This window comes from Crocodylus siamensis, chromosome 2 (genome assembly GCF_052110815.1).
Source record: "Crocodylus siamensis isolate JL-2025a chromosome 2, ASM5211081v1, whole genome shotgun sequence".
NCBI classification, from domain to species: Eukaryota; Metazoa; Chordata; order Crocodylia; family Crocodylidae; genus Crocodylus; species Crocodylus siamensis.
This window is the reverse complement of record NC_143396.1, coordinates 161,965,420-161,988,677: the sequence shown is the minus strand read 5'-3', so window position 1 is coordinate 161,988,677 and position 23,258 is coordinate 161,965,420. Positions and strand designations below refer to the sequence as shown.

Sequence of the window (23,258 nt, the reverse complement as noted above, 5' to 3'; positions counted from 1 at the left end):
ACTCTGCCTGCTGTGGCCCTCGCTGAGGAAGAGGGTGACTGCCTTACTTCCGTGCATGTTGCCCTCTCGCCCATGGCTCCTACCTGCAGACCCTCTCTCTGTGCAGTCCATGCTGCTCTCTCAGGTGGGTGGAGTAGACCCTTGTTCAGACAGTGGCACCGGATACATTTGTAGCCCCAGAGCATGCCGCTGCCTCTGCACTGGTGGTCTCTGTGCAGCTGAGCTCCCACAGCCACCTGGGAGAAGCCCCTTTTGCAAAGGTGCCTGGTGCCCGGTGGAACTGAATGCCCTTAGCATGGTGCCTTACCCTGCCCACATGCAGCCAATGTCTCTGCGGCAGCCTCAGAGTGGGGACCAGACTATACTTGCTAGGGTGCTCCAGGCACATGGCCATAATGATTGCCTACAGCAACCAAAAAAGCCAATGTGATTTCTCCTTCTCTTGGTGCCAGTCCAATAGCCAACCAATGTATCGGTGCACCTTTAATAATAATATGACTGGAAATTTGTTTGCCTGGCAATTCGAACATTGCTTCTTACACAGTGCATAAATTACCATGTGTTTTTCAGCATGGAGAAGTACACTGACTGCTTCCCAGAAGCAAGTGAAGACAGAGGGCACAGACAGAAGTGATAATTTTCACCCAACCTGGTCACAGAAAGCAATTGATAGCTATGACCAAACACAAGTGCACAGCTGCGGAACGCTTCAAAAATGGCTGATTGGGTGCAAATCTGACCCCTCATTGCATGAGAGGTCATAAGAAGATGTTTCAAAACATAGTGTCTTCCGTAACGTGTGTGTGTGTGTGCGCGTGTGCGTGCACACGGGTGGGGGGCGGGGAGACTCCAATTCACCCATCCCACCCTCCAGGGCCAGCTGGGGAACACCTAAAAGGAGAGCTCCATCTGCTCCACCCCCCCCCCCCCATTCTGAAAACTTTGCAGCCCGCTCAGAGACCAGGGGCTATTGCTAGGGGAAACTGGCTGCAGCCAGCAACTAGATTTCCCTCCCCCCTGGAACAAACAGAAGTTCACTAGTTGTTGTAATTCAGAATGCATCCTGCAAAGTGTTCTCAGTTGCAGTGGGGAGCTGCACTTCTGTCTGCGCCCAGAGATGTTGGCCCCAAGGTATCAGTACTCAAAGGGTCTGCTGGATCCATCATGCTCTTGTGACAAACCTCAATGGAAGTAAGATCAGGGCACCATACTGCTGGTGTGTGGTGATGGTCTAAACAGCAAACTGAAAGATGGAGAGCAGAAGGAAATAGTTCCCAACAACTAAGGCCTAGAGATGCTTTGGTGCTTCCATTTTCAAAACAACAGCAAGATGTGTGGATGGGAAGAATTTACTGGAAGAAGCAGCCACCAAAGCTTTTTGACTTGGGACTGTATTTTCTTCTCTAGGTGGGGAAAGGGTTATGCTTCTGCACCCTGTCATCCTTATTCCTTTTCTTCAAGCTATTTTATTTTGTGAGGGTTATTTAGAAGGTATTGGAATATTAAGTCTGTACCACTTCTGTGCTGCTCTTGAGCGTATTGGTTTCAGACAGGCTCTGTCTACCTGTTTCTAGTCCACCTCTGCCAGTCATAGATTCATAAACTTAAAGAATGTAGACTGGAAGGGACCTCGGAAGATCGTTGGGTCCAGCCCCTCTGCACCAAGGAGAAAAGACAACTGGGGTCAAGTGACCCCAGCAAGGTCCAGTCTGCTCTTGAAGATTTCCAGGGTAGGCGATTGCACCACCTCTGGAGAGAGCTTTATTCCACTGTCTGGACACCTTGGCTGTGAAGAAGTTTTTCCTAATGCTGAGCCTGAAACAGTATCCAGAAGTTTGTGGCCATTACTCCTGGTTTTCCCCAAGGGTGCCCTAGTGAACAGTTGTTCACTGAGCTCTTGATGTATGTCCTTGATGTAGCAGTAAGCTGGTACCAAGTCCTCTCTCAGCCTTCTTGTCTTCAGGCTGAAGAGTTTCAGGTCCATCAGCCTTACCTCGTATGGCTTGCCATGCATGTCTCTGATCATATGGGTAGCCCTTCTCTGAACTCTTTCAAGCTTTTCCACGTCCTTGTTGAAGTGTGGTGCCCAGAACTGGATGCAGCACTCCAGCTGTGATCTCACCAATGCCGTCTAGAGTGGAAGAATCACTTCCTTGGTTTTGCTGGAGATGCATTAATTGATGCACGCCAGAGTATTACTTGCCCTGCTGGCTACAGCATTGTACTGCTAGCTCATGTTCACACTGTGGTCAGTTATTACCCTCAGGTCTCTTTCATTCATAGTGCTGGCCAGATTGGCATTGCCAGCCTGTAGGCATGCAGGGGATTGTTCATCCGCAGGTTGGTTTCACTGCCTTGTTTCTGGAATTGGCATGCTCAGAGCAGGAGCTGGTGGACATGCATAGTTGAGTGGCCCCCCCAGGAGCACAGCAAAATTAGTATAGAAATACCCCGACAAGCTGACTTTTTCAGTTGTCTTGGTTATTAACTCTTTTCCTCTGGTTTTCATTTGCTTTGATTTTAGAATATTTTAGTTGCAGAATAGCTAGTTCTTCATGGACATTTTTTAAAGGTTTTCCTATTTAGAGAACATTCTGTCCAGGTTTTGTGGTTTTTTCCATCCATTTTTTCCCTCTATTTTTCCTCAAGCTTCTATTATTAAGGCATGAAATTAATTTATTGTAAAGGAAAACAGAATCCTTCTTTAAAAGGAAAGAGCAAGGGATGGCAAACTCTTAAGGAATAAGACCACATTCTTATATCATCTTACTGTCCTTGTTAATAAAGAAAGGTGCAACTGAGATTCAAATGTCTCTCTATAATTTAAGTTTCTCATGAGGCATCACATGTATTTCTCATTGTGCTGCATCTGCCTGTTATGGACTTGTATTAATAAGGCTTTTAACATGTTGTCTGTTCGCACATTAATTTTAAATCCAGTGTCCACAAGCACTTAGTTATCACACTGATACCAATGACACAGTGGCTGAGTGAAGATTTTCTCCTAAAGTGGGTGAGGAATATTTCTTTCCTTAATTTCTTAAAATTAATGTACAATCTGATGTGTAGCTCTCCCCTTTTGTGAATGGCCACCACTGGATTAGGATTATGTTATGGAAAATGTTAAAGAAAGGGTTATTTTGCGTTATCAATAAAGTGGTTGTGAACCACTTTGTTATGCCAAGAAGCCTCAAGTGAAATTAAGTGATTTAGTCAAGGTTGCACAGGAAGTTTATGGCAGAGCCAGGAATTCTATATCTATTGCTGGACCCCCAGTTCACTGCTTTAGCTACAAGGCCATCCTTCTTTGTTCAGTTTTTGTTTATATTGTGTGGGTGCAATCTGTGTAATTCAGGAATTCATCATAATGTCAGATGGGATTCAGTGACTGGTTTGTTGGAATCTTTCCTCCATGGGGAATGTGTCCTGGGAAATCCAAATTATTGGAAACAAAGTACTACATATCTCTGTTACATTTTCTTGCTGCTGCATATCAGAGGAGAAGGTGACTGGGTGGATATATTGAAAAGCTGCCTCAAAATGGATCAGTATCCGTGTTAAAGTAGAAAAACACCCAAGCACCTCACCTGTATTTTGTTCTCCAGTAACAAGTAGTGTTTTTACCATTAGATGGGGTCTTGTCTAGTACCCCTTGAAAATTAGTGGAAAATTAGATAATGAACTGGACCTTTGCAGTCACTCTGTTGATCCAGGGAACAAAGTAAATAGCAACAGAGACACAAGCCAGAAAACAATCCCAGAGTGGACACTTGATAAGATACTATAGAAAAGAGGTTTGTCTTTTAACACGTGGAATTACTGCCTTGGCATTTTTTCCAGCTCTGGAGAGATGGGTGCTCTCCCAGTTTGTGGATGGATCTAGTTTTCACCTTCCTTAATTTCCTGCTGTGCCTGCCGGTTTCCATTATGTATGGATGCTCCTGCTTCCTAGACTGGCAGCCAGTATGCAAATATTTTAGGATAGGCCTCCCTTTTTTGGAATCACTGTTTTGCCACATATAAACTTGCCTACAAAACTCAGTTCTCATGCTTACTTTTGTTATTTATCAGATATTTCTTTCAAAATTTTCCTCCTAACATGCACAGGCAACTTGATGTTCTCCTTTAACAAGTTGACTTAAAATTCCACACCAAAATTTGTGGAGTCTACTACTGAAGTCTGTGAGGGTTATGTCATTTTGCAGCAAGCTGAGTTAAGCAATCTCTTGTTTACAAGGTAGCTTACTAGTATTGCTGTGGTACTTTGGCCCTTCTTAGAATAGAGGGTGGATTTATATGTGATAGATTGTGTAGATTAGATTGCTTGGAATTGCATTTGGGTATAAATATCACCTAGTTTGTATTATAGAAACCCCATGAGATGATTAATTTATTTAGAATGTTAACATAAATAGTGATAATCTACTTGGGAAGAATTGAGGGAAGTGGCCCGCTTTGTGAAAGAAGACTTGGCATTATTTGCTTCTAAGTCATAGTCAATTTAGAAGCAAATGATCTTGAATAGTTATGGCCCAGTGCTCTAGCAAATAGAGGACAGGATGAAATGACACATCTCAGGCCTGAGGTGGGCTGGTGCTGGGACCCAGTGGCTGCCACTGTTTCTCCTAGCTGTGGCACAGGCAAAGCCCATGTTGTCAGAATGCCGCCAAAGCCCCCTTGCTTTGCAGACTGGATTTAATGGCTTTCTGAGCCAGATCCAGGCCACAGGCAGTAGATTGCCATCCCCTGCAATAGAGAACAGGGTGACTGGCTCTTTCAACACTTAGTTAGTTGTATGTGGGGGAGGAGGTGGGGAAGGGTCTGTATTATGACAGGGATGCCAGTTTTGGGAGAATATGTTGGGATACGTACCTAAAAAAGTCCTTTAGGTATGTCAGGAATGGGAGGAAAATGAATGGGAGTGTGGGGCCATTGCTTAACAACTCAGCACTGCTAGTCACTGGCATGCAGAAAAAAACTGACCTCCTGAATGACGACTTTGCTTTGGTCTTTCACTGGGCCAAAGGGAAAATCACTCCAGCTATGGTACAGAATGAGCAAGGTTCAAATGACCACCTTCCTACTCTTGCTGTAGAACTGGTGTGTGATCAGTTAAAGAAATTAGACATATGTAAGTCAGCAGGACTGGATGAACTTCATCCATGAGTGCTGAAGGAGCTGGGCAAAGTCATCGCAGAACCCCTGGCAAAGTTCTTCCAAAACTTGTGGTCCCTAAGGACTGGAAGAGGGCCAGTGTTGTGCCCATCTTCAAGGAGGGGAGGAGGGAGGACCTGGGGAACTATAGGGCAATTAGTCTAACTTCTACCCCAGGGAAAATCCTGGAAACATTCATTAAGGAGTCCATGTGCAATAGGCTTGCAGAAGGTAGGATTCTGAATGACAGCCAGCATGGTTTCATCATGGGCAGGTCTTGTCTTACCAACCTTAGCTCCTTTTATGATCAGGGACTCGCCACCTGGATAAGAGAGAGGAGGTTGACATTATATACCTTGACTTCCAAAAAGCTTTCAATCTGGTCTCCCACGATTCTTGTGAGAAAACTGGAAGACTGTGGGCTTAACTGCGAGACAGTCAGATGGGTAGGAAACTGGCCATGGGGCAAAACTCAGAGAGTTTTAATGAATGGATATGTGTTGTCTTGGTTGGAAGTGGCCAGTGGTGTCCCACAGGGGTTGGTGCTCAGTTCAGTGCTATTTGACATCTTCATTAATGATTTGGATGTAGGGGTGAAGAGCTCACTGGCCAAGTTATGGGGAAGTGTGGTCACACTTGAAGATAAGCTACAGATACAGGTGGACCTAGACAGGCTTGTAAATTGGGTGAATCAGAGCCAGATGAAGTTCAGCATCGAGAAATGTAAAGTACTCCACCTGAGGATGAACAATCCTCTCCCCACCTACAGGCTTGGCAATGAAAACTTGACCAGCGCTACGAATGAAAGGGACCTGGGGGTAATAATAGACCACAGTATGAACATAAGCCTGCAGTGCGGTGCTGTAGCCAGGAGGGCTAACAATACCCTGGCATGCATCAATTAATGCATTTCCAGCAAAACCAAAGAAGTGATTTTTCTCACTGTACTTGGCATTAGTGAGACCACAGCTGGAGTATTATGTCCAGTTCTGGGTCCCACACTTTACCAAGGATGTGGTAAAGCTTGAGAGAGTCCAGAGAAGGGGCACCCGTATGATCAGAGATTTGCGTGGCAAGCCATACAAGGAAAGGCTGAGGGATCTGGGACTCTCCAGCCTGAAAAAAAGAAGGCTGACACGGGACTTGGTAGCAGCTTACCACTACATCAGAGGCATACATCAAGGACTTGGTGAACAACTGTTCACCAGGGCACCGTTGGGGAAAACTAGGAGTAATGGTCACAAACTCATGGATACCGTTTCAGGCTTAACATTAGGAAAAACTACTTCACAACTAAGGTGTCCAGACTGTGGAATAAGCTTCCTCCAGAGGTGGTGCAACCACTTACCCTGGAAATCTTCAAGAGGAGACTAGACAGTCACGTTGCTGGGGTCACCTGACCTCAGTTGTCTTTCCTGCTTGGTGCAGGGGGCTGCACCCAATGATCTCCCAAGGTCTCTTCCAACCTGACAATCTGTGAATCTATGAGTCTCATGCTGCCCTGCACCTATAATGCCTTCAGTGTTTCTAAGAATTTTAGGTGACCATTTCCTATCTAAAAAAGTGTTGCTTCCAACATAATGGAATGCTGTATTAAAGCTCACTTCCCCTTTATCTGTCAAGCTGATGGAACTAAAATCAGGGGTAGTTTAGGTATCTTAATTAGGAATATGCAAATAGACTTGAGCCTAAAGAAGACTCCACTGATTAGAAAAGCAACCTGGCTTAATGGGAAAGTAGAAGCGGCTGTGAAGGGGGAGAAGGTTATGTGTAATAAATGGAGCAAACAGGAAGCTAATAGTGATGCACATAAATCAGATACTCAGTAATGCTTAGGGAAACAAAAGGACCACCCCCACCAAAAAAAAAAAAAAAGTAGTTGTGTTAATGACAACAAGGAGATTTTTTTAAAGGATATTAAGAACAGAAGGAATCCTAATGATAATATTGATCCATGACTCAGATGGGAATGGTAGAATTGTCCATAATGCAGAAAATGTAGCCAGGTTCAATACATATTTGAGTTCTCTGTCTGGATGAAAAAAACAGATGATATAGCTGTATAACAGAATTATGTTCAAACACTTTACATTCCATAGTGTGTTAGGAGAATATTGAATAGCAGCTACTGAAGTTAGATATTTTCACATCAGCAGGCCTGGATGACCTGCATCCAAAAGTTTTAAGAGAGCTGGATAATGAGCACTCAGGACCTTTATAATTGATTTTAATACAACTTGGAACACAAAGGAAGTCCTAAAAGACTGGAAAGAAACAAATGATGCATCGGAATTTAAAGAAGGTAAACAGGATGACCCAGGCAATTACAGGCACCTCAAACTGGCATAAGTGCTTTACAAAATAATGAAATGGTGGATGTAGGACTCAGTTAATACAGGATAATGTAATTAAAATTAATCAGTGTGGTTATGAAAAATGGATCCTGTGAAACTAAATTGATACCTTTCTTTGATCAAGTTTCAAGTTTGGTCAATGAAGGTAACGATGTGATAGATGTTTTTAAGGCATTTAATTTGGTACTTCATGCCACTTTGATCTAGGAAACTAGAACAATATAAAATCAGCATGATATGCAATAAATGGATTAAAATTATCTAACAGGAAGGTCTCAATATGTAATTATAAACAGGGATTAGTCATTGAGTTGGATGTGTTTCTAATTGAGGTTCTGTGGGAATTAGTCCCATATTATTTTATCTTTTATCAGTATCCTGAAAGAAAACATAAAATCAGCATTGATAAAGATTTGGGGTTAAAATAATGAAGAGGATGGGTCATTCATAGAGTGGTCTGGGAGTTCAAACAAATGTGCGTTTTAATATGGCAAAATGTATAATTATACCTCTAGGAAAAAAGAACTGCAGGCCACTGCATTACAAGATGAATGACTCTGTCTTGCAAATTAGTGATCAACTCAGGAATCTTTCACTATAAAGCAGGTTTTCTGGGAGTTGTGTCTACCTGACATAACCAGGAGTTTATAAAGAGGCAGTTTTATTGCAGTCTAAAAGTACCCACAGGGGGAACAGACATTTGATGTTAGAGAGCTTTTAAATACAGCAGCCAAGGCATAACAGGGTCCAATGGCAAGAATTTGAAACTAGACATGTTCTAACTAGAAGTAAAGCAGACATTTTAAATGAGGGTAATTAGCTTTTAGAATAGCTTGCCCTAGCAGTGTGGTGGATACTATATTAGAGGCCATTTTTAATGAAGGCTAGATGCCATTTAAAAAGTGCTTTAGTCTTGTTCAAACAAGAATTGATCCAGGTAAGTCCTCTGGTTTGTCTTATACATGAAGTCAGGTCAGTGGTCCTTTTGAGCCTTTCCTGACGCCATACTTGATTTATGTTGTTCTGAAGGTCCCTGCCATAAGTTCAGATTTAACAACTTTACAATTGTTACACATTCTCAAGCACTAACTTCATAGCTGGTTGGCTCTTTTTATAGCTGGATGGACATTTTAATGCTGTAATAATTGCTTTGCATGTGTGGCTGGTCTTACTTTGCATGGGTGGCCAGTCTAAATTTATTGTGTGATTAACCAGTTAATTGTGTAATATATGCAGTGTGTGGTGGGGTCTGTAGTATTTCTCCTTCAAGTCCAGAATAGCATAGCAGATTCACTGAAGATTGGGCTTTTCTCCTAATTAATTCCCAATTTAATGGAAATTGTAAACACATCGGCTGCCTTGTATCTTCTATGTAGTAGAGGCACCATGTTGGAATTTAACTAAAGGAACCTTTCATTTAAAAGTTTTTGGGTATGGTCCAGCTTAGGAGAGAGTGGCACTGAGTGGTACCATCTGGTCTACACAATGGTCTTAGTCCTTTTCCTGTAGACTATATTGCCATATCGTAAAGCTGCTGATACAAGTAACAAGGCTTCCATCTTGGGAAACATAGGGAAGGTGGGGATTGGGCATAGGGACTGAACTGCCTTTCTGGTCTTAACATGTGGCCCAAATCCTTTGTAGGTGAGGTACACAGTTTGAATGATTTTTTTGTCGGGTTTTTTTTTTTTAGGTGGTTTGTTTTCCCACTATCCATACCTAGCTCTGCTGTAAATGTCCTACCAGCAGTCTGGAGACATTTAGCAGCACTAAATCTAGTTTAAAATAAAATAATTCCCACAGCAGAGACAGGTGCATTGGCACCACAGCACTGGTGGCCTGAATTTGCTAATCCTAATTCTTAAAAGTCCTCAGCTCACAACCTCAAGCTTTTTTGGTGTCAGACTCCCATTAGCATGCACTGAAAAGTTTTCAGCAGTGCTGACGTGGTGAGAAGTATGAAAAGAATTACACCGCTAACTGATACAGTTATCCTGACAGAAACTTAAGAGCAGAGATCCAATGCTCATGGCTCACGATCTGATCTGGGATTGCTCACCAGATTCATGGGTGTTCCTTATAGCCTCAAGAAATGTTGCTCTTCACAGCTGCATGTTTCTTCACATGGGCAGGGAAAATGGCTCATGATATTACCCCCAATGTCCAGTATTGCTGCCTGTTGGTTGGTAGTGGTTCCCCCCAGATATAGCGATAGTGGCAGGCTGACTCCCAGGCCTCCTGCCAGCTCAACATGCTGCAGTCCCAGGTGCACATGAAAACAGTGTGCCTGGGAGCAATAAACTCTGGCATGAACTGCACCAGAGTGTATTCTGTCAAATTAATAGCACATGTAGATGCATCCGCTGAAACTGTATCTTCCTCGTGGCCCTTTTGACGTGCAGTTACATTAGTATGTATTTAAAGTGGGATTTTTAGAAGTACTCTATGCTAACTCAACTCTACAGTCACTGACATCTCTGAGAGCTTTGCTGTTGATTTTGGTGGGAGCACTTCGATCAATGCTAAAAACTTTTGAAACATCCAGCTTTAGTGTACGATTGTGTCCTGTCTTGTGAAAGCGTGTGTTGCAAGAGAAGAGAAAGTGATCTTATAGCCTCTTACATTTCTTATTTGTAACATATAATTCTTTACAGCCAAATCCCCATGCTCACTCCTTTTAATGTATTGTAGCCAAATTTATGGTATAATGTATGAGCAAATGATCCAGTTTACTATTCTAAATGGTAACAATCTATTTATGTTTGGTCAGATTTCTATTCATTTTGCTGGGTCCTAAGGGCAAAGCTAAATCCTATCATGAGATTGGTCGAGCCATTGCCACTTTGATGTCTGATGAGGTAGGCATCTTTACATGTGCCATGTACAGTTGTTTTTGTTGTTGTTGTCACTTTCTTAGATGGTAGTTTTCCTTCTCCTTCGCTATGTGATAAATTTGTTGGTGCCATCTTTCTCTATAGTACGTTGGGCTATATGTGCTCATGGCATGACTGCGAAAACCTATACACACATGAGATGTCATCTTTTGATTATCTTTATAATTCAATTTTTGACACAATGATATAATAATCTACCCTTTGTAATTCTCTAAACCTATGGAACTAGAAAGTACCTGTAATTCTGCTGTATTTCCTTGTAAACAGTAATTCTTTCATACACAACTGAGATAACATTTCAGCTTTCCTCTACAGAGCTTTTTCTTTGCTTGTGTTTTGAGATCACAGGTAACCTGAAACAACAGAACAGGTAGTTGTTGTGGAAGGGGTTACATCCAGCATTTCTTGTTTTTGTGTTGCACAGTGTCCCAGAACCACTCTTTTATTTAATAATTTTACATTATCCACTTGTAACTTGTAATTACTTGCTAATAATTGCCCTCACTCATGCAATATAATGCTTTCTTTCCACATGAAGTCAAAATTTTTTCCCCTCCTCCATGTGTGCCTTCAGCTCTGTACAACTGTTGCCTTACAGTACTTTTACTGCATTTCTTGCATAGCACATGCTCCCAAATGAGACACACGTCTTGTTTTAAGAAGGTAGAATGGAGAAAAAAGATTTTTCTAGAGTCACAGCTGAATTCTGGCTTCTTGGAGCAGAGGCAGTTTACTTGTCAGCTTCACTCTCCTTCCCTTGCTTGCTCAGTCCAAAGCTGGAGGTGTCAGCATCTTATGGCTGTTGCCAAATTGGTAGCAACTTTTGGTTGCTTAATCAAAAGCTCCTATCACTTGGTAAAGGCTGTTGATAGATTTAAATCTCTAGCTTCTGGATGAGCGGCAGATTGCACCCCACGTCCACATGACTGAGAGGAAGCCTGCCCCAAGTAGCCATTCCAGTACCCCCATACCTCTGCTCCGTTGTGGAATCAGCTTGTGTGCTTAAAACACATACTCCAATTTTAGATGGCAAATTTTTAGAAAAAGGTGCATGTGGTATGTGAGTAAATATGGTACTTTTATTTGACTACTTCCAGCTCCTCTATGATTTCATTATTCTATCTGCTTTGCTATAAACAACCACCTCTTTTTCTGTGCAAAGTGTCCTCGCTCTCCTCCTATAAATGCCTTTTTCTTCCCATGGCCTCCCTGGGCTAGTTTGCACCTCCTGCCCCAGTTTGCACACTGAAATCTTTGACATATTTATGAAAAATCAGTTTTAGGAATCTTTTTTTTCCTCTGTGTATCTCAACTACTGGCTGTCACCCTGCCATTTGCATTTCCACTGACTGACTTGTTCATAAGCAGAACTGTTCTGAAGATGTATTATTTTAAAAAATTGAAATGAAAGTGTTTATATTGTTTCTGCTTTGCAGGCTTAAAAAACTGACCCTGTTTTGTTTTCTTGACAAATTTTGGCAGAATTGTAACAGCTCCCTCTCTTCCCCCTGCACACCTCTCTCCTTAAAGCATTGTTAGAACTCTACTGAAACTCATTGTTTATCAAAAATGTATTGGGGGGATGAATGAAGATATTTTATAATTTTAAAAGCAGTCATTTTTAAAGTTATTTTTAATGCAAGGTTTGATTCAAATGAAACCCTTCTTGTTCAATATTTTGGCCTGTTCTACTCTGAGAGTTAAAATGTCATTATCACCAGCAGCACTGACACATTTATTTGGTAATGTACTGGGTCTTTTATTTCTTATACAACCCTTTTACTTCTTTTGGAAAAATGCTTGTTTGTTTCTGAACTCTTGGAGATGGAGCCTTACAGAGAGTCTTGCTTCCTCTGCAGGTGTTTCATGACATTGCCTATAAAGCCAAAGACAGGCAGGACCTGATTGCTGGAATTGATGAGTTTCTTGATGAAGTCATTGTGCTTCCACCTGGGGAGTGGGACCCAGCTATCAGGATAGAGCCCCCCAAGTCTCTCCCCTCCTCTGATAAAAGGTAATGGGCTGCAGCAGGGTGGGTTGTGTCAGTGAATGGAGTTGAATGTCCTGAGATAGATGTGCTAATTATAGGGAAATAAAGGGAATATCCAGGATCTAATTGGATGAACACCTGAACATACATCGCTGTGGGCCATAGCATGGGCAGGTCAATGAGAATTGATGAGTAGAGTATGTAAATAGGGCATGGAGAGGAGCAGAGCAAAGTAGATGAGTGAATTTTATCTCTCTCGTATTAAATTTTCCACCGTTTTCTTCTGCCAGAAGGTTGTTTGACACCACTGTCTAAGAATGTTGATTTCTGCTATAGATAGTTTCAGGTCTTTGCTAAGAGTCTCATGGGAAATGTTTCCACATCATTGCCTTTGTACCAACAAACTATGTGGACAAAAAAAAGCTCATTCTAAGGTAATAAGGCATTTGTAACTGTGTTTAGGCTCAATATAGGATTTTTTTTTTTGGTGCTTCCAGTGTTCAGTGAGTTAACCCCTTGCCCTCAGCATGCCATTGCAGCTCTTCGTGTGGCAGCAGCATTCTTTTACATGCCACCATTTTGTCAACACAGAAGAAGACATGCATATGCACTGTGTGATGGCTTCACAAGGTGGATTTTGTTCTGTGAACCTGCTGTTAGCTACATTGACTCCTCACTTCATTTTTTCTTACTGCTTAGGAAAAACATGTATTCAGGTGGTGAGAATGTACAGATGAATGGAGACACGCCGCATGATGGGGGCCATGGAGGTGGTGGCCACGGTGATTGTGAAGAGCTACAGCGAACTGGCAGGTCAGTGACAAACTTTCCTGTAACCATGCAGCCTGAGGAACTGGTGTTTTTGAATCTTTTCACACTTTAGTGTGTTTCCCTTTTGGAATATTACTTGTTTCTCTGGTACACCTAAATCTGGGGTATCACTCATTTGGCCCCTGGGGCCAGTCCATGAGCCAGATCAGACTCATGGACCCTCTTGTTTGCTGCCTTCCCCTTCCCCAACATATATGATTGGCAGCTGCTTCAGCGAGTTCAGGACCTGCACTGTATGTGGCCGGAACTGGTGCTGCATGAAGCACAGCTACCACGCTACATATGGTGGTTGCCCTAGCTGGACTGTGCTGCATACAGCTTCTGTCCCAACAGCTATGGGATCTGTACCACACATGACACCTGCTGTCAGTCTTGGACCTGTACTGTGCAGGTCCCAGACTGGCTGGAGTGGGTGTCATGTGTGGTGCATATCCCAGAGTGGGAGCTGTGTGTAGCATAGTCTAGCTGGGGTGGCCACCAAGTGCAGCATAGCTGCTGCTCCAGCCAGACTGCACTGCACGTGGCACCTATTCCAGCCATAGTGGGATCCGCACCACATACTGTGGGAGTCCTAGACCAGCTGGAACAGTTACTGGATCAGTTATGTTGGGAGAGGGGGATGGGGGAGAGAGAGTGGGTTTACCGATCAAATTCAGCTCACACACTGGCCCCATGCCATGGGTATATACGTAGGACTGATCAGACACGGTGACAACACGGGGGGCCAGATGGTAGGGATCTGTAGGCTGGATCTGGGCCACAGGCCATATGTTTGATGCTGCTGACCTAAACAGTAGCTCAGAGTTTCAGAAATGACCTGTGGCTTTAGATGCTCTACTTAAGGCAATTTGAAAGGTCTTGAGCACTTTACATCTGTAAATCAGATTCCCCTTCCAGGTATATTAGATTAGGCATTAAAAAATGGAAAAACCCAGCATTATATGTCACTTAGAAAGTATTGGCTGCTGTCCTTGTGGTTGTTATGAGATATGTATATTTAAAATGCAGCTACATTTTCCACCTGGACTTGTAAAAATGTTTCAGTTGTTGTCGGGTTATAAAAAAGTTTATTAAAGAACTCTGTAACTTTTTCATAAGACAGAGATTCTGTTTTCAAAAAATTCCCATGATTGTAAAAGAGTAAACTAGAAAAAGAGCAAGTTGTGATAAATGAGGCCTGAATTCCCTCTTTCTTTCTTTGGTTCTGTGCCAAGTAAGTCCATTGTTTCAAAGGATTGACACAGAATCAATACATTTTACCAGAATGCAGAATTGGTCCCATATAGGGCACAATGCAGTGACTTAATTTCAATGTACTGTCTTACTGTGATTGAGATGATGTAGTTTAGAACAGTTTTAGATATCCCCTTCTCTTACCCAACTTGCAATGTTTCTAGACTAGAGGGAAGTAAGAGTAACGTTTCAAGTTTTGAGGTTATGGTCTCATGCTTTTACTAATATTTATTGCCATGACACTTTGTAAAGTGTTTTGAGATTCCAAGACTGGATATTGTCAAGGTATTGGTCAAGTTAAAACATTCCATGTAAAAAAAAAAAATAACTGCAGAGCCTGAAGTTAGAGTTACGATGAATGGCAAGGAATGCATTTGCAGAAATGAGCATACAGTGTGACTGCCCACTACACCTCTTAATATTCAGTGTCTAGATTGCTGAAGAACGGAATACACAATGTTTGTAACAGTGAACATGTGGTGTGGAGGATAGATGGCGGATACTGCACCATGTGAGATGGCTTCAGAATAGCACATCCTGCATCTGTGCTGGGAGTTGAACTAGATGAGCCAAGAAATCCCTTCTAACCCTGTGGTTGTAATGCCTGTGAGGGAGAGTTGTAGATGGATTATGTGAGAGATTAAGAGGGAAGACTTTAGCTTTCCAGGCGGACGTTAGGGTGATTGATGTTGGTGAGTATTTGTGACAAAATCACCTTTAATAATGGAAAGCTGCTTACCTGCTTATCTGTGGAACGCTCCTGGTGGAATTCCTATAAACCAAATTGTGTTCCATTTTTGGGTGTTTAAAAGAAACATTTTGGCTCCCTTTCCCTACAAAGTTGAGCTCCACTGTCATCTGAAAGAAGGAAGTGGCATACACCGATGACCAGCCTTTGCCGTTTTCTGTATATTTTGTACTGCCAGTTCTTGTTCTGGTTACAAATTTGAACCATTTTTCTATTCAGCAGATCTGTTATCCCATGTATAGAAATGACCAATATTTCACATTTAGGGACCTACCAAATTCATGGCAGAAATAGGGTGTGTTGTAGCTCCTTTAATCTTGCAGGTTCCCCTGCATGCCCCTCCACCACTAATCGGTCAAGGGACATGCTTACAGCTTGCTTCTGATTGGCAGGGAGGTGAAAACTGCTGTTTTAAATATGGCACCCTTTTTGCCTCTAGCTGCTGATTGGCTGAGGGGCCCTGGTGGCCTCAATGCTTGTTGCTGACCAGCAGGAAGTAAAAGCCATAGTATATTTAAGAGCATGGTTTTCACTTCCCTGCCAATCAGGAGGGAACAGTGCGGCCCCTCTGCCAGTCAATGGCAGGGGAACATGCCCCTTCCCACTGCTGTTGATCGGCAGAGGGGCCCTGCCCTTCCCTCCTGATTGGCAGGGAAGCAAAACCCACGATTTTAAACGTACCATGGTTTTTGCCTCCCCTTGGGTCAGCAGCAAGCACTGGGGACACTGGGGCCCCACAGCCAGTCAGCAGCTGGAGGCAAAAATGATGCCATATTTAAAACATCAGTTTTTGCCTCTGCCGATCCAAAGTGAGCTGCAAGTGCAGCCCTTTCACCAATCAGTGGTGGAGGAGCTCAATCATGCTAGGGGCCCTGCAAGATTAAAGGAGCTGCAGCGCACCTCACTTCTGCCATTTATTTGATAGGTCCCTATCCATATCTTTTCAGATGGACTGCATAGCCTTTCATTTTTCAGTAATGTTTCTGGTTTATTGTTCCTCTGGATGAATATTATTTCACTGCTTTTTACATGATTCTTCTCTTGCTCAACTTATTTTTTCAGATTTTGTGGTGGCTTATTCAAAGATATAAAGAGGAAAACACCTTTCTTTGCCAGTGATTTCTACGATGCTTTAAATATCCAAGCACTTTCAGCCATTCTCTTCATCTATCTGGCCACAGTAACCAATGCTATCACGTTTGGAGGACTGCTGGGTGATGCTACAGACAACATGCAGGTTAGCTATCATTTCAAAAGTCTACAGTTAAGACTGGTCCACATCCCCTTCCTCACATCTACAGTAAGATGGAAGCTGATGGACAGTTTACAAAGACTGATTACATAGCACAAGATTTATATGGCTTCTATAACTAAAATTGACTATGCTTTTATGCCTGCTTCTGTCCTGTTAGAAACTGCAAGCATTTATGGTATTTGAAAAATAGGAGAAAGAGAAGAAAGGATGTAGGATCATTGCCCTTTCTATATCAAAAATTATTGGAGCTGTTCAAATCTACTTGCTTGCTTTTATGTTGCTATTGTTTAAGTTGAATTAGATGCAGTAATTCTGATTCAAACTTTCAGTGTCGTAAGAGAGCTGATTTGTACTGTGTTTGGACATTGGCCTATCTCAAAAAAATACTGCTGTGCAGTGTTTCACACAGTGGTGTGAAACATTGCAGAAAAAATGCCAGTTATGTAGAATTATTAATTTTATAATAAAGATGATGATGATAGGATTAAATCCTGGAATCTTTATTTTACTTTCAGAAATTCTCTGAAGTCAATGGGCATTTTGTATGATTAAGGATGAAAGCAAAGTATTCATGATTTGGCTCAATGCTCTAAGACAGGGGTTTACAATGTGTTTTTTGATTGGTGTACCCCTGGTGGCTGGTCAAGAAGCAGAAAGTCCCCTAAGCGGGAGGAACACAGGGGGTCCCCCCATGCGCAGCAGCAAAACCCTGGTTGACAACTGCTGCTCTAAGAAACAGAACAAGAAGGATACATTACTATAGGTTCCTTAGTGGAGAGAGGTAGTTAGTCATGTTAGTCTGCAGTTAAGCAGAGAGACTAGAGCAGAGTGGCAACTTAAGACACCTATACATGTGCATCGAGGCTGTTCTGTTTCACTGTAATTACAACGCATCAGAGTATACTTGATTAATCAAGTCTGGTGAAGTATGGTAATTACTGTGTTCCAGCAGACTCTAGTGTCACATGTATCAGCGTCCCAGTGCTGAAAATGGTGGGGGCGACTGCTTTTACTAAAGCTCATTCAATTAGCTTTAGTTAAAGTGTCTCCATTGCCATTTTTCAGCATTGGGATGCTGATACATGTGATATTCTGGGCTTTTCTAATTAAAGCACCCCCACCTTGTGGACTACATGTATAAATGTCCTTATAAACTAAGATTCTTATAGACTAAGCTAGTCTATAAGATACCACTACTTTTGGTAGATTCTTTAGTTAGCATTTAAAATACTCCTTTGGGTTTTTAAAACTGAATAAAACACATTGTTTTTAAATAATTGATTCAGTGAAAACTAATGTCAGTACCACAGTCCTGAGGGCTTGGACAGTAATTTAACTTGCCATGATAGTGCCTAAGAACCCTACGTAGTGATTATGTGAGTCTACATGTGATTGCCAGCTACATCACTGAAGTGGCACCCTCCTCCTGTATAACATGCTGGTATGGCAATGTAATCACCTGTACTGTGCTGTGCTTTAGTATTTCTAAGAGGAAACACTAAAGCACAGTGCCATAGCAACATCGCCATATGGCAACATGTACACGCACCCTAAGTTACATTCATACTATAGAAAAAGGGCTACCCATATTGGGCTCTAACTTTCCCTCCCCTCATGAATTACATAATAAAATTAATCAGCCTGCAGTTCATCAGACTTTGTTCTTTTCTATATTTACTTCAAAGGCTGACCTTCTGCTAAGTCTGTATATCAATTTGATAATGGGAAATAGAAAATGAGAATGCCTTGGGTCTGGGCCACTGAAAGTTGTCTGGGTTTGGTATTGTTTAATATCTCTTAATAATTTGGAACATGGAATTAAAGCCACACTTTAGTGATTTGCAGATGACACCAAGATGAGTGGCGTTGCAGATGCTTTTTGAAGGACAGGATTAGGATTAGGATTCAGAATGACCTTGATAAGGTGGAAAAATGGTCCAAAATTAATTGCATGAAATTCAGTAAGAACACATGTAAAGTCCTGCACTTGGGATGGAACAATCACATACACACTGAGGAATGACTGGCCAACCTGTAGTATTGCAGAAAAGGACCTAGAGGTTACAGGGGACCACAGGCTGATTATGAGCCAGCAGTGTTTTCTTGTTGCAAAAAGAGCCAAGAGTACACTGGGCTGTATTAATAACAGCATTACTTGAAAGCCAAGGGAACTGATCCTTCTACTCTACTGTATTTATACAAATATAAGACAGTTTCCCAATAATTAGATTCTGTGTATGGAAAATTTATAATTTAGTTTTAATTTTCCGGGTTTAGAACCTAATTATTGGAGGTTTGCCTCGAATTTGTCCATCTCCTGCTACAGCAGGGAAAATAAATCGGGGGGGTGAGTCCTGTGGCCCTCTTGCTCTCTGTGACCCATGCTTTTTCCCCCTGCAGCCCCTCCCCCCCTTATTGGCAGACCTTGTTCTTCCTGAGTACATGGAAGTGCGGGGCAAATGTGAAAACACTGACTTTGAAATAAACATGCCTGTAGTAATTTAGTTCATCCAGAATTGATGCATGTTATCATTTTTTAAAGTGCTGCCAATGTTAGCACAGGTACTTCATAGACACACTTTTAAGCAGCACCTTTGTACCTACTTCCATGTAATAGAAATTTTTTTATTATTATTATAATTCCACATTTCAGGCCAAATTAGCCAAATCAGTTCCAAATTATAGCAACTGAGAAGGCCTCAGTCCTTCAAGTTTGTGTGATGCTACCACTGGAAGTATCCTATGTCCCAGACTTTTCATCCTGGAGCTTCAGATACTCTTAAATCCATGGCAGGCATCTACATGCAAGCCACAAGCCTGGAAGCCTTGGAGTTCAGATGCCCCCTAGTCTCTCTTGCTAAATTGTATAGCAGAGATCCTCCCATTGGGAGGCTGTTGTAGACTCTCATATGGGTACCTGCCCACAGTGCAATAGACAGATTTATGCATGACATTAGTCCAAAGCCAAAAGGCTCATGATTTACCATATATTTCAGAAGGATGAGCTTCACCAGAATTAACAGTTTCAAGCCATGGTAACTCCACAGCTCAGCTCTGCCCAGTATTTGTGTATACTCTAGAAATCTCACATAAAGGATCTGCTAATTAGCATCCCCCCTCCTAACTCATGACTGGAACTGGGTGTTCTTGTCATGAGTCTTGGGATCTTCTGAAATGTTATATGCAGATAAGGCATCGGGTAACCTGATTTGGCTTCACCTCATGGAGGGTTGGGCTACAATAATCATATGTGCCAGGCTGACAGAAGGGGCGACAGAGGAGCCGTTTGGTAACGTTTGCCAAACATTTAGGGCTGGGAAACAGGAATCATTGGAAGTGGCAAAGAAAGGCACTGCTCAGCTGTGGGAGTGAAGCAGAAGTCAACATTTATGCAACATAGTGGCTCACCATGACTTTAAAAGAGTAAATGCTGAAGGAGGCTGCTCTCAATGGGTACTACTATATATCTGATTCAGATGTACTGAATTAACCTATCCATGTGGTAGGTTCCTTAGCTTGTTCCAAGGGCCTTATGGCTAAGGGCAAGCAAAACTTGGGGGCATCCAAACCCCAAGCCTCTGGGCTTGGGCTAGCAAGTAGGATGCCCACCAAAGGATTTGGAAACATCTGAATTCCTAGCTGTGGGTGGAGGATGTTTGTTGGTAGTATGGCCACTTATGGTTCTGGAGTCTTGGATTTGGAATTAGTTTTGGCTAATTTGGCCTGGAATACAAAAAAAAATGTGGTCAGTTCTCAGGGGGAAATACCATGACCATCAAGGCGGTTTTCCTACTGGCAGGGGAAAATCACAAACACGTCAGGGGCCAGTGCTCTGACCAAGGTAATGCAATTAAAATGGTACTGTGTTAGTGGAGGGTTGCACCCTTGTGTGCATGTGGACAGGACTCCCTTTGAGAGCCTCATAGTTAGCCTCCCACCTCAACTTCCACTGGAAGGATCTTGGCTACATCCTGACTTTAGGGAGATGGGGAACTCCTTGCTAGCTTGTTGCTACAGCCATACAGCTGAGTGCAAGCAAAACTCAGGGGCATCTGTACCCCAACCCTCCAGGCCTGGGCCCACGTGTAGGATGCCCACCAAAGGATTTGGAAGTAGCCGGAGCCCCAGGTGGGGGTGGAGGATGTTTGCCAGTAGCAGGGTCACATATAGTTCTTGAATGATTCACACGATTTGAAATTGATTTGGGTGATTTGACTTGGGACTTGAAAAAATTTCCTTAAAAATAAAATAATAATTTTAAAAAGTGGTAGGTTCCCAAGGGAAATACCATGACTAAGGTAATGCAATTAAAATAGCACTGTGTAGTGGAGAGTGCACCATTGTCTGCATGTGGACTCCCTATGACAGCCTCATAGCTAGCTTCCCATTGGCCAGCTTCCAGTGGGAGGATCTTGGCTACATGCTGACTTTATGGAAATGGGAGGTTCCTCCCTAGCTTGCTCCTTCAGCCATATAGCTGAGGGCAAGTGAAATTTGGGGAAATCTGAAACCAAAGTCTCTGGGCTTGGGCCTGCATTTAGGAAGCCTGCCAAGAGATTTGGAAGTATCTGAAGCCCCAGGCTGAAGGTCTGGAATGGAGGATATTTGTCTGTAATAGGGCCACATATGGTACTGAGTGATTCAAAGGTTTGGAAACTTATCTGGCTAATTTGACCTGGAACGCGAACTATTTTCTTTAAGGAAAAAAAAAAAAGAAAAGAAAAATGTAGATTCCCAGCAGTATGCTTGCCCAGTATGCCATGTGATTTATAGTTATGTCCTATGTTAGCTGCATTTAATTGGCTTCATAGTTTCCATAACTAAACACAGGCCACTTTTGGCAGCAGTTGAATGATGGACATTGTATTTAATGGGGTTTTCTTGTATGTAAATATAAAACGAGGAGCTTTCTCCTTCTTCCCCCACGCTGATTGGAGAAAAAAACCCCTCATTTTATATTTGATTAAATATGGTATTTGTTACTGGTAATGCCTTGCCTGGGATACCGCATCCGGTTTCAGGCACTGCACTTCAAGAAAGACGCACACAATTTGCAGAGTCCAATGGAGAACAAGAAATTTTATTAGATTTCTAGGAAACATGATTTACAAGGAAAGGAGGGAATGAGATTATTTAATATGGAGAAAAGAAGACTGAGGAGGGGGATTTGAAAACAGGGTTCAAATACCTGAAGGGTGCTTCTAAAGCAATATAACAACTCTTGAGTAAGCAAAGCAGCAACAACCACAGTAGACTTCAAGGACAAAAGATAGAAAATGATCCAAAAAGAATTGCCTGCCCTGAAATTCAATAAGGACACATGGAGAAGCCTGCACTTGAGATGCTTTGCCTAAGTTCACTGTACTGCCACAGTGATGGGGAGTGGGTAATAATTTAGCAGCTTAAGGCCTGCTTTTTCAGAGTGGAGTTGGGGAAGGAATTCTCCCTGGCATTTTTCTTTGAAGTTTCCATTAGCAGAAGGTTATCTACTGGGCCTCCGTACGGACCCACTGGTGAAAGCTGCTGAGTGGCTGCAGTTAACGGGCTGTCTATATCCCCTTGTTATGCATTCTTGCCTACTTTTGGGTCTGCTTTTTCTTCACAAAAGATTTGTCTGTTACTTGTTGCTGCTGCCCCTCCCTTACACAACCCTGTGCCTCCAGAGGCCCATGCTGTGAGACATTGAAACAAAGTGACAATAGAACAGAGTAGGTTTTCAAAAGAATAGTTGATAGTCTTTATTGCCCAATAGGAACATTCTGTTATCTCTCACAATATTGCAACTGCCAGGTGCAGAAAATGGTGTATAAATACATTTCTTTTAATATCTTCCATGCTGTGTTAAAAGTTATTCTTCCAACAACCCTATGAACCTTTCAGTGTTCATATTTGAACATACTGCCTTCCTCAGATTTTGAATCTGGAAATCATTTGATGAACATGAGAATCTTGTTTTTCAAAAGCATTGCTGAGAATCTGAGTGCCAAGACTTCGCACATGAGGGAAGGTGCAAAGGGAAAAAGAAGAGAAGGGAGAGAGAAAATAATTTAGTGCACTGTTCTGCTGTTTACCTGGCATTGGAGGTAACCCAGCTAGGACCTTTCTCTTGCTGGGACAGAAAAAACACCCTGTAGAAAGGCAAAATATACAAAGACAACATGGTTTTAAGTGCAAAGTGATGTACTCTTATTTTTAAAAAGACACCAGTTGGTACCATGTAGTTAAATACATTGTTTTAGAAACCCAGCAGCTCTTCAGCAAGCATAATTGAAATGTAACAAATGATGATCAAATTCCAGAAGAAGCAAAAAACAAGTCATGAACAAGTCCCAGGAATGTTTTTTTTCTTGCCCGTCTGATATTTGTTCTCAAAGACTGTGAATTTAACTTCTAAATGTGTCTCTCACCCCTTTGCATCCTCTAAAGCATGGGTGGCTGGACTATAACATGAGTGCCAAAAGTTGCATGGGGCAGCCTTTGTGTGTGGTACACAACCGATCAGAGAGGAGTCAGGTGGAATAGTGGCAGATAGAGTAGAGAGTAAAAAGTAGAGAAGCAAATCAGTTAGGGACACAGGTTAGGAAGCAGAAATCAGAGCAGGCAGGGAAGGGGATTGGAATGACACTCAGAGAGGGGGAGCGTAGGGGTGATTTGTGGCACTTCTGCAAAACAGTTTGGCCTCCGCTGCTCTAGATCTAGTGACCATAGCATTCATATATGGTGTAGTTTTGTTTGAACTACCATTTTTCTAAGCCTTCTTCCACCACTGTACTCCTCCCAGTGGCAGGATTGGTGGGAC

At 42.3% G+C, this 23,258-nt stretch overlaps 1 protein-coding gene across 3 annotated transcripts in view; it reads left to right on the top strand.

Moving 5' to 3' along the window:
* The window catches only part of SLC4A4 (solute carrier family 4 member 4), a 312,036-nt gene that overhangs the window by 199,734 nt on the left and 89,044 nt on the right, over positions 1–23,258 (top strand). For all 3 annotated transcript variants that reach the window (XM_090031969.1, XM_090031970.1, XM_090031968.1), the window contains exons 9-12: positions 10,279–10,366; positions 12,262–12,416; positions 13,092–13,205; positions 16,267–16,441. In XM_090031969.1, coding sequence (XP_089888095.1) covers positions 10,279–10,366; positions 12,262–12,416; positions 13,092–13,205; positions 16,267–16,441 — 532 coding nt within the window. The remainder of the gene's footprint in view (positions 1–10,278; positions 10,367–12,261; positions 12,417–13,091; positions 13,206–16,266; positions 16,442–23,258) is intronic.